The sequence below is a fragment of the Gorilla gorilla genome, chromosome 1 (assembly GCF_029281585.2).
Source record: "Gorilla gorilla gorilla isolate KB3781 chromosome 1, NHGRI_mGorGor1-v2.1_pri, whole genome shotgun sequence".
Classification (NCBI taxonomy): domain Eukaryota; kingdom Metazoa; phylum Chordata; class Mammalia; order Primates; family Hominidae; genus Gorilla; species Gorilla gorilla.
Genome location: NC_073224.2, coordinates 84435915 through 84451781, shown reverse-complemented (window position 1 = coordinate 84451781; position 15867 = coordinate 84435915). Strand labels below are relative to the sequence as shown.

General features: G+C 39.4%; 1 protein-coding gene across 13 annotated transcripts in view; it reads left to right on the top strand.

The window, feature by feature from the left end:
- Window positions 1–15867, top strand: part of DNM3 (dynamin 3) — a 576940-nt gene that overhangs the window by 459633 nt on the left and 101440 nt on the right. For all 13 annotated transcript variants that reach the window (XM_031012314.3, XM_055377773.2, XM_063710835.1 and 10 more), the window contains one exon: window positions 7756–7867. In XM_031012314.3, coding sequence (XP_030868174.1) covers window positions 7756–7867 — 112 coding nt within the window. The remainder of the gene's footprint in view (window positions 1–7755; window positions 7868–15867) is intronic.

Genomic DNA, 15867 nt, shown 5'->3' with positions numbered 1-15867 from the left:
ATACTCAAGAGCAGAAGTCAATAGGCAGTATGACTCTGGGGAAGGTCTAGACAGGAGATATAAACACATGGGCCTTCTGAGTTTAGGTGGAGATGGAGGCTCTTAGGCATAAATGAGCACAACTTGGGAGAGAATAAGGGAGAAGAAAGCTTGTTAATCTTGTATACTGCTAGTGTGTCTAAATTGGACTATCTTTTCTGGAAAGGTAATTGGGAGTTTGTATTGTTTTAAGAATGATCATAACTTTAGGCTGGGAATGGTGGGTCACTCCTGTAATTCCAGCACTTTAGGAGGTCGAGGCAGGAGGATAGCTTGAACCCAGGAGTTCATGACCAGCTTGGGCAACACAGTGAGACCTTGTCTCTACTAAAAATAGAAAAATTACTTGGGTGTGGTGGCACATGCCTGTAGTCCCAGCAACATGGGAGGCTTGAGGTGGAAGGATCACTTGAGCCCAGGAGTTTGAGGCTACAGTGAGCTATGACTGTGCCACTGCACTCCAGCTCAGGCAACAGAGAGACATCCTGTCTGTAACAAAAAACAAAAACGAAAAACCTTTAGATCCTGTAACTCTATTTATAGGAATCCATCTTCAGAAAATAATAGTAGTAAATGTGACAAGTGCTCATGGATGAAAATAATTATTTAAGTATTATTTATGATAGCAAAACAAAAAGGAAAATTACTTAATTATCTAATATTAGGAGAAGGTTAAATCATCATACATTTATATGAATGAATATTATGCTACTATATTCTGACATTTATAAATATTTAATGGTATAAGTAAATGACCATGATATAACAGTAAGTGAAAAAGCACAACACAAGATAATAGAGAACTAGAGAGGAATAGAGGGTGGGAGGGAGAGAAATAGAACCTCAACTATCTGAAAAATAGGTACAATGAAAGGGTATAAGAAAATAAGGTTATGGTCCCGTTCCAAGATGACTGAATAGTAACAGCTCTGGTCTGCAGCTCCCAGCGTGACCTACTCAGAAGATGGGTGATTTCTGCATTTCCAACTGAGGTACCTGGTTCATCTCACTGGGACCAGTTGGACAGTGAGTGCAGCCCACAGAGGACGAGCCGAAGCAGGGTAGGGCATCACCTCACCTGGGGTTGGGGAATTTCCCTTTCCTAGCCAAGGGAAGCCATGACAGACTGTACCTGGAAAAATGGGACATTCCCGACTAAATACTGTGCTTTTCCAATGGTCTTAGCAAATGGCACACCAGGAGATTATATCCCACGCCTGGCTCAGCAGGTCCCACACCCGTGGAGCCTTGCTCACTGCTAGTACAGCAGTCTGAGATTGACTTGCCAGGCAGCAGCCTAGCAGGGGGAGGGGTGTCCCCCATTGCTGAAACTTGAATAGGTAAACAAAGCAGCTGGGAAGCTTGAACTGGGCACTGCAGCTCAGCAAGGCCTGCTACCTCTATGGACTCCACGTCTAGGGACAGGGCATAGCTCAACAAAGGGCAGCAGAAACTTCTGCAGACTTAAATGTCCCTGTCTGACAGCTCTGAAGAGAGCAGTGGTTCTCCCAGCATGATGTTTGAGCTCTGAGAACGGACAGACTGCCTCCTCAAGTGGGTCCATGACCCCTGTGTAGCCTAACTGGGAGACACCTCCCAGTAGGGGCCGACTGACACCTCATACAGGCAGGTGCCCCTCTGGGACGAAGATTCCAGAGGATGGGTCAGACAGCAATATTTGCTGTTCTGCAGCCTCCGCCGGGTGATACCAAGGCAAACAGGGTCTGGAGTGGACCTCCAGCAAACTCCAACAGACCTGCACCTGAGGGACCTGACTGTTAGAAAGAAAACTAACAAACAGAAAGGAATAGCATCAACATCAACAAAAAGGACATCCACACCAAAACCCCATCTGTAGGTCACCAACATCAAAGACCACAGGTAGATAAAACCACAAAGCTGGGGAGAAACCAGAGAAAAAAAGCTGAAAATTCTAAAAACCAGAGCACCTTTTCTCCTCCAAAGGATCACAGCTCATCACCAGCAATGGAATAAAGCTGGACGGAGAATGACTTTGATGAGCTGACAGAAGTAGGCCTCAGAAGGTCGGTAATAACAAACTTCGAGCAAAAGGAGCATGTTCTAACCCATTGCAAGGAAGCTAAAAACCTTGAAACAAGGTTAGACAAATGGATAACTAGAATAAAGAGTGTAGAGAAGACCTTAAATAACCTGATGGAGCTGAAAACCATGGCATGAGAACTACATGATGCATGCACAAGCTTCAGTAGCCAATTCAATCAAGTGGAAGAAAGGGTATCAGTGATGGAAGATCAAATTAATGAAATAAAGCGAGAAGAGAACTTTAGAGAAAAAAGAGTAAAAAGAAATGAACAAAGTGTCAAAGAAATATAGGACTATGTGAAAAGACCAAATCTACATTTGATTGGTGTGCCTGAAAGTGATGGGGAGAATGGAACCAGGTTGGAAAACACTCTTCAGGCTATCATCCAGGAGAACTTCCCCAACCTAGCAAGGGAGGCCAACTTTCAAATTCAGGAAATACAGAGAACACCACAAAGATACTCCTTGAGAAGAGCAACCCCAAGACACATAACTGTCAGTTTCACCAAAGTTGAAATGAAGGAAAAAATGTTAAGGGCAGCCAGAGAGAAAGGTCAGGTTACCCACAAAGGGAAGCACATCAGACTAACAGCGGATCTCTCAGCAGAAACCCTACAAGCCAGAAGAGAGTGGGAACCAATATTCAACATTCTTAAAGAAAAGAATTTTCAACCCAGAATTTCATAGCCAGCCAAACTAAGCTTCATAAGTGAAGGAGAAATAAAATCCTTTACAGACAAGCAAATGCTGAGAGATTTTGTCACCAGCAGACCTGCCTTATAAGAGCTCCTGAAGGAAGCACTAAACATGGAAAGGAACAACTGGTACCAGACATTGCAAAAACATGCCAAATTGCAAAGACCATTGATGCTAGGAAGAAGCTGCATCAACTACCCAGCAAAATAACCAGCTAACATCATAATGTCAGGATCAGAGTCAGACATAACAATATTAACCTTAAATGTAAATGGGCTAAATATCCCAATTAAAAGACACAGACTGGCAAATTGGATAAAGAGTCAAGACCCATCAGTGTGCTGTATTCAGGAGACCCATCTCACATGCAGAGACACACATAGGCTCAAAATAAAGGGATGGAGGAATATCTACCATGCAAAAGGAAAGCAAAAAAAAAAAAAAAAAAGCAGGAGTTGCAATCCTAGTCTCTGATAAAACAGACTTTAAACCAACAAAGATCAAAAGAGACAAAGAAGGCCATTACATAATGGTAAAGGGATCAAATCAACAAGTAGAGCTAACTATCCTAAATATATATGCACCCAATACAGGAGCACCCAGATTCATAAAGCAAGTCCTTAGAGACCTACAAAGAGACTTAGACTCCCATACAATAATAATGAGAGGCTTTAACACCCCACTGTCAATATTAGACAGATCAACGAGACAGAAGGCTAACAAGGATATCCAGGAATTGAACTCAGCTCTGCACCAAGAAGACCTAATAGACATCTACAGAACTCTCCACCCCAAATCAAGAGAATACACATTCTTCTCATCACCACATCCCACTTATTCCAAAGTTGACCACATAGTTGGAAGTAAAGCACTCCTCAGCAAATGTAAAAGAACAGAAATCACAACAAACTGTCTCTCAGACCACAGTGCAATCAAATTAGAACTCAGGATTAAGAAACTCACTCAAAACCGCTCAACTACATGAAACTGAACAACCTGCTTCTGAAGGACTACTGGTTAAATAATGAAATGAAGGCAGAAATAAAGATGTTCTTTGAAACCAATGAGAACAAAGGCACAACATACCAGAATCTCTGGGACGCATTTGAAGCAGTGTGTAGAGGGAAATTTATAGCACTAAATGCCCACAAGAGAAAGCAGGAAAGATCTAAAATTGACACCCTAACATCACAATTAAAAGAACTAGAGATGCAAAAGCAAACAAATTCAAAAGCTAGCAGAAGGCAAGAAATAACTAAGATCAGAGCAGAACTGAAGGCGATAGAGACACAAATACCCTTCAAAAAAATCAGTGAATCCAGGAGCTCATTTTTTGAAAAGATCAACAAAATTGATAGACCACTAGCAAGACTAATAAAGAAGAAAAGAGAGAAGAATCAAATAGACGCAATAAAAAATGATAAAGGGGATATCATCACCGATCCCAAATAAATACAAACTACCATCAGAGAATACTACAAACACGTCTACACAAATAAACTAGAAAATCTAGAAGAAATGGATAAATTCCTGGACACATACACCCTCCTAAGACTAAACCAGGAAGAAGTTGAATCTCTGAATAGACCAATAACAGGCTCTGAAATTGAGGCTATAATCAATAGCCTACCAACCAAAAAATCCAGGACCAGACGGATTCACAGCCGAATTCTACCAGAGGTACAAGGAGGAACTCGTACCATTCCTTCTGAAACTATTCCAATTAATAGAAAAAGAGAGAATCCTCCCTAACTCATTTTATGAGTCCAGCATCATCCTGATACCAAAGCCTGGCAGAGACACAACAAAAAAAGAGAATTTTAGACCAATATCCCTGATGAACATCAATGCAAAAATCCTCAATAAAATACTGGCAAACTGAATCCAGCAGAACATCAAAAAGCTTATTCACCACGATCAAGTTGGCTTCACCATGGGATGCAAGGCTGGTTCAACATACACAAATCAATAAACATAATTCATCACATAAACAGAACCAAAGACAAAAACCACATGATTATCTCAATAGATGCAGAAAAGGCCTTTGACAAAATTCAACAGCCTTCACACTAAAAACTCTCAATTAACTAGGTACTGATGGAACGTATCTCAAAATAATAAGAGCTATTTATGACAAGCCCACAGCCAGTATCATAGTGAATGGGCAAAAACTGGAAGCATTCCCTTTGAAAACTGGCACAAGACAGGGATGCCCTCTCTCACCACTCGTATTCAACATAGTGTTGAAAGTTCTGGCCAGGGCAATCAGGAAAGAGAAAGAAATAAAGGGTATTCAGTTAGGAAAAGAGGAAGTCAAGTTGTCCCTGTTTGTAGATGACATGATTATGTATTTAGAAAACCCCATCATCTCAGCCCAAAATCTCCTTAAGCTGATAAGCAACTTCAGCAAAGTCTCAGGATACAAAATCAATATGCAAAAATCACAAGCATTCTTATACACCAGTAACAGACAAACAGCCAAATCATGAGTGAACTCCCATTCACAATTGCTGCAAAGAGAATAAAATACCTAGGAATCCAACTTACGAGGGATGTGAAGAACCTCTTCAAGGAGAACTACAAACCACTGCTCAACGAAATAAAAGAGGACACAAACAAATGGAAGAACATTCCATGTTCATGGATAGGAAGAATCAATATTGTGAAAATGGCCATACTGCCCAAGGTAATTTATAGATTCAATGCCATCCCCATCAAGCTACCAATGCCTTTCTTCACAGAATTGGAAAAAAACCACTTTAAAGTTCATATGGAACCAAAAAAGAGCCCACATTGCCAAGACAATCCTAAGCAAAAAGAACAAAGCTGAAGGCATCACGCTACCTGACTTCAAACTATACTACAAGGCTACAGTAACCAAAACAGCATGGTACTGGTACCAAAACAGAGATATAGACCAATGGGACAGAACAGAGGCCTCAGCAATAACACCACACATCTACAACCATCTCTTTGACAAACCTGACCAAAACAAGCAATGAGGAAAGGATTCGCTATTTAATAAATGGTGCTGGGAAAACTGGGTAGACATATGTAGAAATCTGAAACTGGATCCCTTCCTTACACCTTATACAAAAATTAATTCAAAATGGATTAAATACTTAAATGTTAGACCTAAAACCATAAAAACCCTAGAAGAAAACCTAGGCAATACCATTCGGGACATAGGCATGGGCAAGGACTTCATGTCTAAAACACCAAAAGCAATCACAACAAAAGCCAAAATTGACAAATGGGATCTAATTAAACTAAAGAGCTTCTGCACAGCAAAAGAAACTACCATCAGAGTGAACAGGCAACCTACAGAATGGGAGAAAAATTTTGCATTCTACCCATCTGACAAAGGGCTAATATCCAGAATCTACAAAGAACTTAAACAAATTTTACCAGAAAAAATAAACAAACAACCCCATCAAAAAGTGGGCAAAGAATATGAACAGATACTTCTCAAAAGAAAACATTTATGCAGACACATGAAAAAATGCTCATCATCACTGATCATCAGAAAAATGCAAATCAAAAACCACGATGAGATACCATCTTACACCAGTTAGAATGGCGATCAAGAAAGTCAGGAAACAACAGATGCTGGAGAGGATGTGGAGAAATAGGAATGCTTTTACACTGTTGGTGGGAGTGTAAACTAGTTCAACCATTGTGGAAGACACTGTGGTGATTCCTCAAGGATCTAGAACTAGAAATACCATTTGACCCAGTGATCCCATTACTGAGTATATACCTGAAGGATCATAAATCATGCTACTATGAAGACACACGCACACGGATGTTTATTGCAGCACTGTTCACAATAGCAAAGACTTGGAACTGACCCAAATGTCCATCAATGATAGACTGGATTAAGAAAATGTGGCACATGTACACCATGGAATACTATGCAGCCATAAAAAAGGATGAGTTCATGTCTTTTGCAGGGACATGCATGAAGCTGGAAACCATCATTCTGAGCAAATTATCACAAGGACAGAAAACCAAACACCGCGTGTTCTCACTCATAGGTGGGAACTGAGCAATGGAATACTTGGACACAGGGTGGGGAACATCACACACCAGGGCCTGTCATAGGGTGGGGGCTGGGGGAGGGATAGCATGAGGAGAAATACCTAATGTAAATGATGAGTTAATGGGTGCAGCAAACCAACATGGCATGTGTATACCTATGTAACAACCCTGCATGCTGTGCACATGTACCCTAGAACTTAAAGTATAATAATAATAATAAAAATCTTAAATAAAAAAAAGAAAAGAAGGTTATCTCTAGGCTGTGGAAACTGGATGATTGTTACCATTTTAATTCTTTTCTCTACTTTCCAAATATTTAAAAATGGGCATGTATTGCATTTTATGTAATATCAGGAAAAGAAATATAAAAGGAAAATACTGTCCCCATCATAAATATGCACTTCATTGGCATCTCACCCTATTAAACACTGGTTATCAGTCTTTCCTTTTCACAATTTAATGAGCATTTCTGTTTTGCATCTGGCATTGTCTTTTAGATTTGTAAGATTATTGCCGTGCATCTTAAAGTTTTATGAGCTATTTAGTCATTTAGACTCATAAAATATCTTCAGAGAATTGATCTAGCTGCTGAGCAATAGCAATTCCTTCCCCACAGCACAAGTTCCAATCAGTTCACACCCAGTGTATAATATTGAATACATTTGTATTTACTTTTTAATTTTGTAGCAGTACAGATAACTCTGAGCTTTGTAATGTGATTTTTTTAAAAATTATATTGTAAATACATGTAGAAATTCACTAATTATTTTAAAGTATGAGTTGCTTTTGTTTTCCTCCAGTGACTGTCAGAAACTGTCCATTTGGATTGTCACTTATATCATCATCGTCTACAGCAACATAAAATGACTTTGAATTTGGTTCAAACTAAAAGCATGATTTTTTTTTTAACTCCAGGAATGTATACAAAGACTATCGCTTCCTTGAGCTGGCATGTGATTCCCAGGAGGATGTCGACAGCTGGAAGGCATCTCTACTAAGAGCTGGGGTCTATCCTGACAAATCTGTAGTAAGTTGGATATATCTCTTATTTAAAAATTATTATTAGCTATGCTTAAGAAAATATTAATCCTACATACCATAAGCTGGAGAAACTAGTTTTCTTACTGACTTAATTAATTAGTCACACTTTTAGCTGATACTTCGCTTACTCTTTTTATATTTTTTAACAATGCTTTTTCTCTATTAGATTTCTATTTGAAGAAGTTAATCAGTATATTTGTTAAAGAAAATGTCCTACTCAGCCATAAAACACATATGCAATCTCAGCCCAAGACAAAGTTTATTTCAAAATTTCATTTTTCTCTATATGCTTTTTCATACTTATCATGGTATTAATACAATCAGTATATCATCAATCATAACACCAGCATTTTGACTTGCTTAAAATATACTCATTTTAATAAAAATCTATCCCCTTTCATTATGTCTATATTCCCTGCATCCATAAGTATATCTGTGTGCAAACTCTGTTTAATATCCTCATGAGTGTGAAAGAACAAAAAGAAATATATTGCTATTTCCACTTGTCTTTATTAATATGCTTCACGTGTCTTTAAGACACTTTTCTCATTCAAGTTAATAAACAGACCTTTTCTTTGTGTTCTTTGGAAAATGTAATATTACACAGACTAGTCTAAATTTAAACAGAAGTCTCACCCAACATATGTGCACCCACCGTTAAACAGACTCTGCCACTGAGTGGACCTCTCCACCTGCTGCTTCCTCCTGTATATCTAGATTATCCAGGTTTCTCCCCAGAACTAAAGTACTGAGACTAAGCCTTGGGGATTTAGTTCAGCTTAACTCCTGAGGTGCCTACTTGGCTCTCGATCAGTTTATAGGAATGATCATGCATGAGTTGGGTCCTTTTTAGGTTCAAAATAGGGACTTTTCAAGAGAAAGTCTGAGATATGGGTGAAACATAGGACAATTAAAGTATTTCTAGGGGGGTTTCAGGGCTGACCGCATCTCTGGGGTTACACTAAAATGTAACAGAGTTTCAGGAATACAGGATTGAGGACTTGCACCAAAATGTCGTCCTCTCTGCTGTTATTTTAACTCACACATAGACCTCTTTATGCCATTGCATGCTATACTTGTCATCCTATACCTGTCTGACACCTAATACAATGAGCCTCCCACAATATGCTTTGTGCCCTCCAAATGAAAGTTAAACTACATGCTTTCCTGTCAATAGCCAAGAGTACAGAAGCACTCATATATGATTTTCATAATTGTTGTCGAGTTGTTCTCCTGTTATATGTGTAGATATTTGCATAGATATGTACCGCTCTAAAGACTACATGTGAGAAGTCATTAAACATCACAGTACCACTTTTACTTTTGTTTTTAACTCTATTACTTATTACTCTTCCCTATCCATTGATGGTAGTGTGTTTAATTTCACAAATGTTCTATATTAAAAATGCACACATACCTAATTTTTTATTAACTCATTCCACACAAACCTTTGGAGCATATGCTTTTTGCCAGCTGCCATTCTAGGCCCTGGTGATACAGAGGTGAACAATAGTAATAAGGTCCTGCCCCCACTGGAGCAGACATTAAACAAGGGAGTGAATAACGATAATTGTGCACCATTATTTAAGATAGTGATAAGTTCTATAAAATGTTAAGTAAGTTAAAGGGACAGACAGTGAGAGTAAGGGGCAGGCAAGCTTTATTTTTGTCAAGGTGATGACGGAAGGCCTCTTTGAAGAGTTGACATTAGAGCAGGCTCTTCAAAGAAGGGAGGGAGTAAAGGATCTGGAAGTCTGAAGAAGAGTATTCTTGGCAGAAGATAGCAAGTGCAAAACCAAGCTCAGTGTCTTAGAGGAGCAGCAAGGCCAGTGTGTCTGGAACACTGTGAGGGAAGACAAAGGTGGTAGTTGGTTAACAAGGGAAGAGGTTAGGGACCAGGTGATGTAGGCCTTGAAGGACGGGGCGAGCCTTTTGAATTTTATTCTGAGTGAGATGGAAGCCACTACTAGGTTTCAAGTCACTTAGTGACATGATAAGATTTATGTATTTAAAAGCTCATTATGGTTGAGAATGATGAGAGGTAATAAAGCATGTGAGTTCAAGCAGGGCTGTTGTGTCACACCACTTATATTTACATTCCAGGTGCTTACTTCCAAGCTGTGAGGTCTTGGGCAGGTTACCTAGCCTTTTCACATTTCAAGATTCTTATTTCTGAGATGAAGATAACAGTAGTCTTTTATAGGGCAGTTGATAGGATTGAATGAGATAATGCAGGGAAAGCATTGAACAGGGCAGGTACAAGTAAGCACTATATTTTCATTTATAATTATAATTATTATGATTCTTATTATGAACATTTTCATCAAAACTACTTTCTTTAACAGCTAGGGGAAGGTTGAAATACTGTGAATATTTTCATACAGCCCAGTGAGATTATAAATACTTTGTTATTTTCTATCTTCCAAATATGCTTGTATGCTTGGTTATTTATCAATGTGTGTGTGTGTGTGTGTGTGTGTGTGTGTGTGTGTGTGTGTGTGTGTGTGTGTGTGTGCCTTAACATGCAACTATAATGTTTGTGAAAATGTTTTGTTAAGTCATGATTTTGTAAATTAAACCTATTTTAAATGCACTAGACAAGTTTGCCACTTAAACAAAAATAATGCTTAGCCAGGCACGGTGGCACACACCTGTGATCCCAGCTACAAGGGATACCAGGAGGATTGCTTGAGCCTGGGAGGCCCAGGCTACAGTGTTCGTGCCACCGCACTACAGCCTGTGTGAAAGAGTGATACCTTGTCTCAGAAACAAAAACAAAAACTTACAATGAATCTCTTATGAGGGAAAAACTGTCCTAGAAAATCAAAGTTATCCATCTCCCAGTAAACTGGCTGGATTTTTATGTATCCATAGCTCTACATCAAAAAGACAAAGAAATATTTTCTATTTTTAATTAGAATACTCAATTTTAAGCAAATCTCACAACACAATCTGTTTTGATTCTTTTTATATCATTTTTATTTGTTTATCAATGCATATTTGGTACAATTGCTTAGAAGATCAAGACAAAGGAATTTTTAGTACATACCAAAGGCAACACAGGAAATTAAATTTAGCAGTGTGCGATGATGTTGCCTTTTCTCAGTTTTTATCATAAACAATATTTGCATTTCTCATGCACCATGTAGTCCTACAGGTCATATTACATAATTGCTTGACTTTCAGATATTTAAATGGCAGCTAACTGATGAAATTAACTAGAATGCTTATCTAAAGTTTCTATTTTGTGAACACTCACTTATATTTGGGGGAAGGAAATTATTTTTAGGTAGTTATTCCTAATTTAGAAAGACTTGATGAAGTCAGAATAACCTAATAACAGATGCCTCCGTCTGTGTAAATATTTAGAATGTCTAAGTAGTGTGATTTTGCTTTCATATCAATAAACCATTGAGTCTGCAAATCAGTCAATTGCTACCCTAATAATGAAACATTTATGTGTCATGTATGGACATGAGTCTAAACTTACAAAGTTCTGCTTTCTGCACAAGATACCTCTATTTTGACTGGAAAGAAATCTCTATATAGATCATTTTTAAAAATTGTGTAAGTTTGACATCATTAGATAAACAGTCATAACCCAAATTTGAATGAAATGCTGTGTTAGACAGATTTTATTTTCTAGTAAGGTTACATATGCGCACTTTTTAAAATACATTCTCACTATATATTTTTTTCCATCACGTCCAAGTGATGGAATGGTTTTATGTCACTCATATCAAAATCTTCTGCTCCCCTGTTTCTTTTGTCTCTTAAGTTGTTTATCTTGGGGTTTTCTAAAATTTTATTTCTTTCCTTCCCTTCCATCCTCTTTCCTCCCTTCTTTCTTTCCCTTCATCCATCACTATTAAAGTGGACTCTAGAGATTCAAAGATTAAAAAGATGAAATTCCTACTTAATAGGAATGCTAAGCCTAGTGAAAGAGAAAGACACAAATAAATGCTCTACAATATGATAAGATCTATAGTGGATATCTGTATAAAATACAACAGCCCTACTATTTTTCCATATGGATTTTCTAATTACTTTTATTCTCTTTCACCTTTCTGGATCCAAAGCAAAATGTAGAATTTTTATCTGAGCAGTGGCATCTATGGCTCTAAAATGGAAAGGAGGAGTCCTGGATTCAGGCTACTGACTTACTCTGTGAATTTACACATAACTTCCTTTGAGCCACAGATTTAGCATTCTACCAGTCACCTGGTATTTCTGAGCAGCCACAATATTTTAAAACTATATTTAAATCTGAATTTAGATTTAGCAGAATTTTATTTTTTCCATTTCTATTTTCTATGGTCACTAAATTGAAATTACAACCATTGTAAAATTTGATATCATTAAATATGTAGGACTTTATCCAGTTTCAAAGTAAAGATGTCTCTAATGTAATTAATTGTTATTTTCACTGATGAGACTGAAATACAATCAATCTGTATTGTGTGTGCGTGTGTATCAGTAGTAAGAGGCTACGATTAGACAACTTTTAAAAGATTATTTTATTGACACATGTACGTAAATTTTTCCTACATATGTGATTATAAATAAATGTGAATTTGATTAAATATCTAAAGAACATGATATAACCAACAACTGACTTTTCTGGCACAGTTTTGTTGGCTTACAATATTTAAATTATATAAAACATGAAAGAATTCCTAATTTAAATTCCTTGAAACATAATGTGTGCCATGGAATGAGGTAGACTTCAAGTCAAATCCACTCACAGTTGGATCCGGATCCTGCCATTTACTAGCCATGTGGCTCAGGCAACTTACTTAACCTTCCAATTGTTGATTCTTCTCTAAACTCAGAATAATGCCTTCCTCAGAGTGACTTTATAAGATTAAATGAAGGTTCTTCTGCATCACAACTAGTTCAGTGCCTTCAACTGGGTGAATGTGTTCAATGTCTCATAGCATTTATTTATTTATTTATTTATTTATTTACTTACTTATTTATTTTTATTATACTTTAAGTTCTAGGATACATGTGCAGAATGTGCAGGTTTGTTACATAGGTATACGTGTGCCATGGTGGTTTGCTGCACCCATCAACCAGTCATCTACATTACGTATTTCTCCTAATGCTATCCCTCCCCTAGCCCCCCACCTCCCAACAGGCCCCAGTGTGTGATGTTCCCCTCCCTGTTTACACTGTTGGTGGGAGTGTAAATTAGTTCAACCATTGTGGAATGTAGTGTGGCAACTCCTCAAGGATCTAGAACCAGAAATACTGTTTGACCCAGCAATCCCATTACTGGGCATATACCCAAAGGATTATAAATAATTCTACTGTAAAGACACATGCACACGTATGTTTATTGCAGCACTGTTCACAATAGCAAAGACTTAGGACCCAAATGCCCATCAATGATAGACTGGATAAAGAAAATGTGGCACAGGGGGAGGAGCCAAGATGGCCGAATAGGAACAGCTCTGGTCTACAGCTCCCAGCGTGAGCAACGCAGAAGACGGGTGATTTCTGCATTTCCATCTGAGGTACCAGGTTCATCTCACTAGGGAGTGCCAGACAGTGGGCGCAGGTCAGTGGGTGCAGCACGCGGTGCGCGAGCCGAAGCAGGGCAAGGCATTGCCTCACTTGGGAAGCGCAAGGGGTCAAGGAGTTCCCTTTCCTGGTCAAGGAAAGGGGTTACAGACGGCACCTGGAAAATCAGGTCACTCCCACCCGAATACTGTGCTTTTCCGACGGGCTTAGGAAACGGCGCACCAGGAGAATTATATCCCGCACCTGGCTCGGAGGGTCCTACGCCCACGGAGTCTTGCTGATTGCTAGCACAGCAGGCTGAGATCAAACTGCAAGGCGGCAGCGAGGCTGGGGGAGGGGCGACCGTCATTGCCCAGGCTCGCTTAGGTAAACAAAGCAGCCGGGAAGCTCCAACTGGGTGGAGCCCACCACAGCTCAAGGAGGCCTGCCTGCCTCTGTAGGCTCCACCTCTGGGGGCAGGGCACAGACAAACAAAAAGACAGAAGTAACCTCTGCAGACTTAAATGTCCCTGTCAGACAGCTTTGAAGAAAGCAGTGGTTCTCCCAGCACACAGCTGGAGATCTGAGAACAGGCAGACTGCCTCCTCAAGTGGGTCCCTGACCCCTGACCCCCCAGCAGCCTAACTGGGAGGCACCCCCCAGTACGGGCAGACTGACACCTCACACGGCCGGGTACTCCTCTGAGACAAAACTTCCAGAGGAACGATCAGACAGCAGCATTCTCCGTTCACGAAAATCCACGGTTCTGCAGACACCGCTGCTGATACCCAGGCAAACAGTGTCTGGAGTGGACCTCTAGCAAACTCCAACACACCTGCAGCTGAGGGTCCTGTCTGTTAAAAGGAAAACTAACAAACAGAAAGGACATCCACACCAAAAACCCATCTGTACATCACCATCATCAAAGACCAAAAGTAGATAAAACCACAAAGATGGGGAAAAAACAGGCAGAAAAACTGGAAACTCTAAAAAGCAGAGTGCCTCTCCTCCTCCAAAGGAACGCAGTTCCTCACCAGCAGTGGAACAAAGCTGGATGGAGAATTACTTTGACGAGTTGAGAGAAGAAGGCTGCAGAGGATCAAACTACTCCGAGCTACAGGAGGAAATTCAAACCAAAGGCAAAGAAGTTGAAAACTTTGAAAAAAATTTAGACAAATGTATAATTAGAATAACCAATACAGAGAAATGCTTAAAGGAGCTGATGGAGCTGAAAGCCAAGGTTCGAGAACTACGTGAAGAATGCAGAAGCCTCAGGAGCCAATGCGATCAACTGGAAGAAAGGGTATCAGTGATGGAAGACGAAATGAATGAAATGAAGTGAGAAGGGAAGTTTAGAGAAAAAAGAATAAAAAGAAACAAACAAAGCCTCCAAGAAATATGAGACTATGTGAAAAGACCAAATCTACATTTGACTGGTGTACCTGAAAGTGACGGGGAGAATAGAACCAAGTTAGAAAACACTCTGCAGGATATTATCCAGGAGAACTTCCCCAATATAGCAAGGCAGGCCAACATTCAGATTCAGGAAATACAGAGAATGCCACAAAGATACTCCTTGAGAAGAGCAACTCCAAGACACATAATTGTCAGATTCACCAAAGTTGAAATGAAGGAAAAAATGTTAAGGGCAGCCAGAGAGAGAGGTCGGGTTACCCACAAAGGGAAGCCCATCAGACTAACGGCGGATCTCTCGGCAGAAACTCTACAAGCCAGAAGAGAGTGGGGGCCAATATTCAACATTCTTAAAGAAAAGAATTTTCAACCCAGAATTTCATATCCAGCCAAACTAAGCTTCATAAGTGAAGGAGAAATAAAATACTTCACAGACAAGCAGATGCTGAGAGATTTTGTCACCACCAGGCCTGCCCTACAAAGCTCCTGAAGGAAGCACTAAACATGGAAAGGAAAAACCGGTATCAGCCACTGCAAAATCATGCCAAAATGTAAAGACCATCGAGACTAGGAAGAAACTGCATGAACTAACAAGCAAAATAACCAGCTAACATCATATTGACAGGATCAAATTCACACACAACAATATTAACTTTAAATGTAAATGGACTAAATGCTCCAATTAAAAGACACAGACTGGCAAATTGGATAAAGAGTCAAGACCCATCAGTGTGCTGTATTCAGGAAACCCATCTCACGTGCAGAGACACACATAGGCTCAAAATGAAAGGATTGAGGAAGATCTACCAAGCAAATGGAAAACAAAAAAAGGCAGGGGTTGCAATCCTACTCTCTGACAAAACAGACTTTAAACCAACAAAGATCAAAAGAGACAAAGAAGGCTATTACATAATGGTAAAGGGATCAATTCAATGAGAAGAGCTAACTATCCTAAATATATATGCACCCAATACAGGAGGACCCAGATTCATAAAGCACGTCCTGAGTGACCTATAAAGAGACTTAGACTCCCACACAATAATAATGGGAGACTTTAACACCCCACTG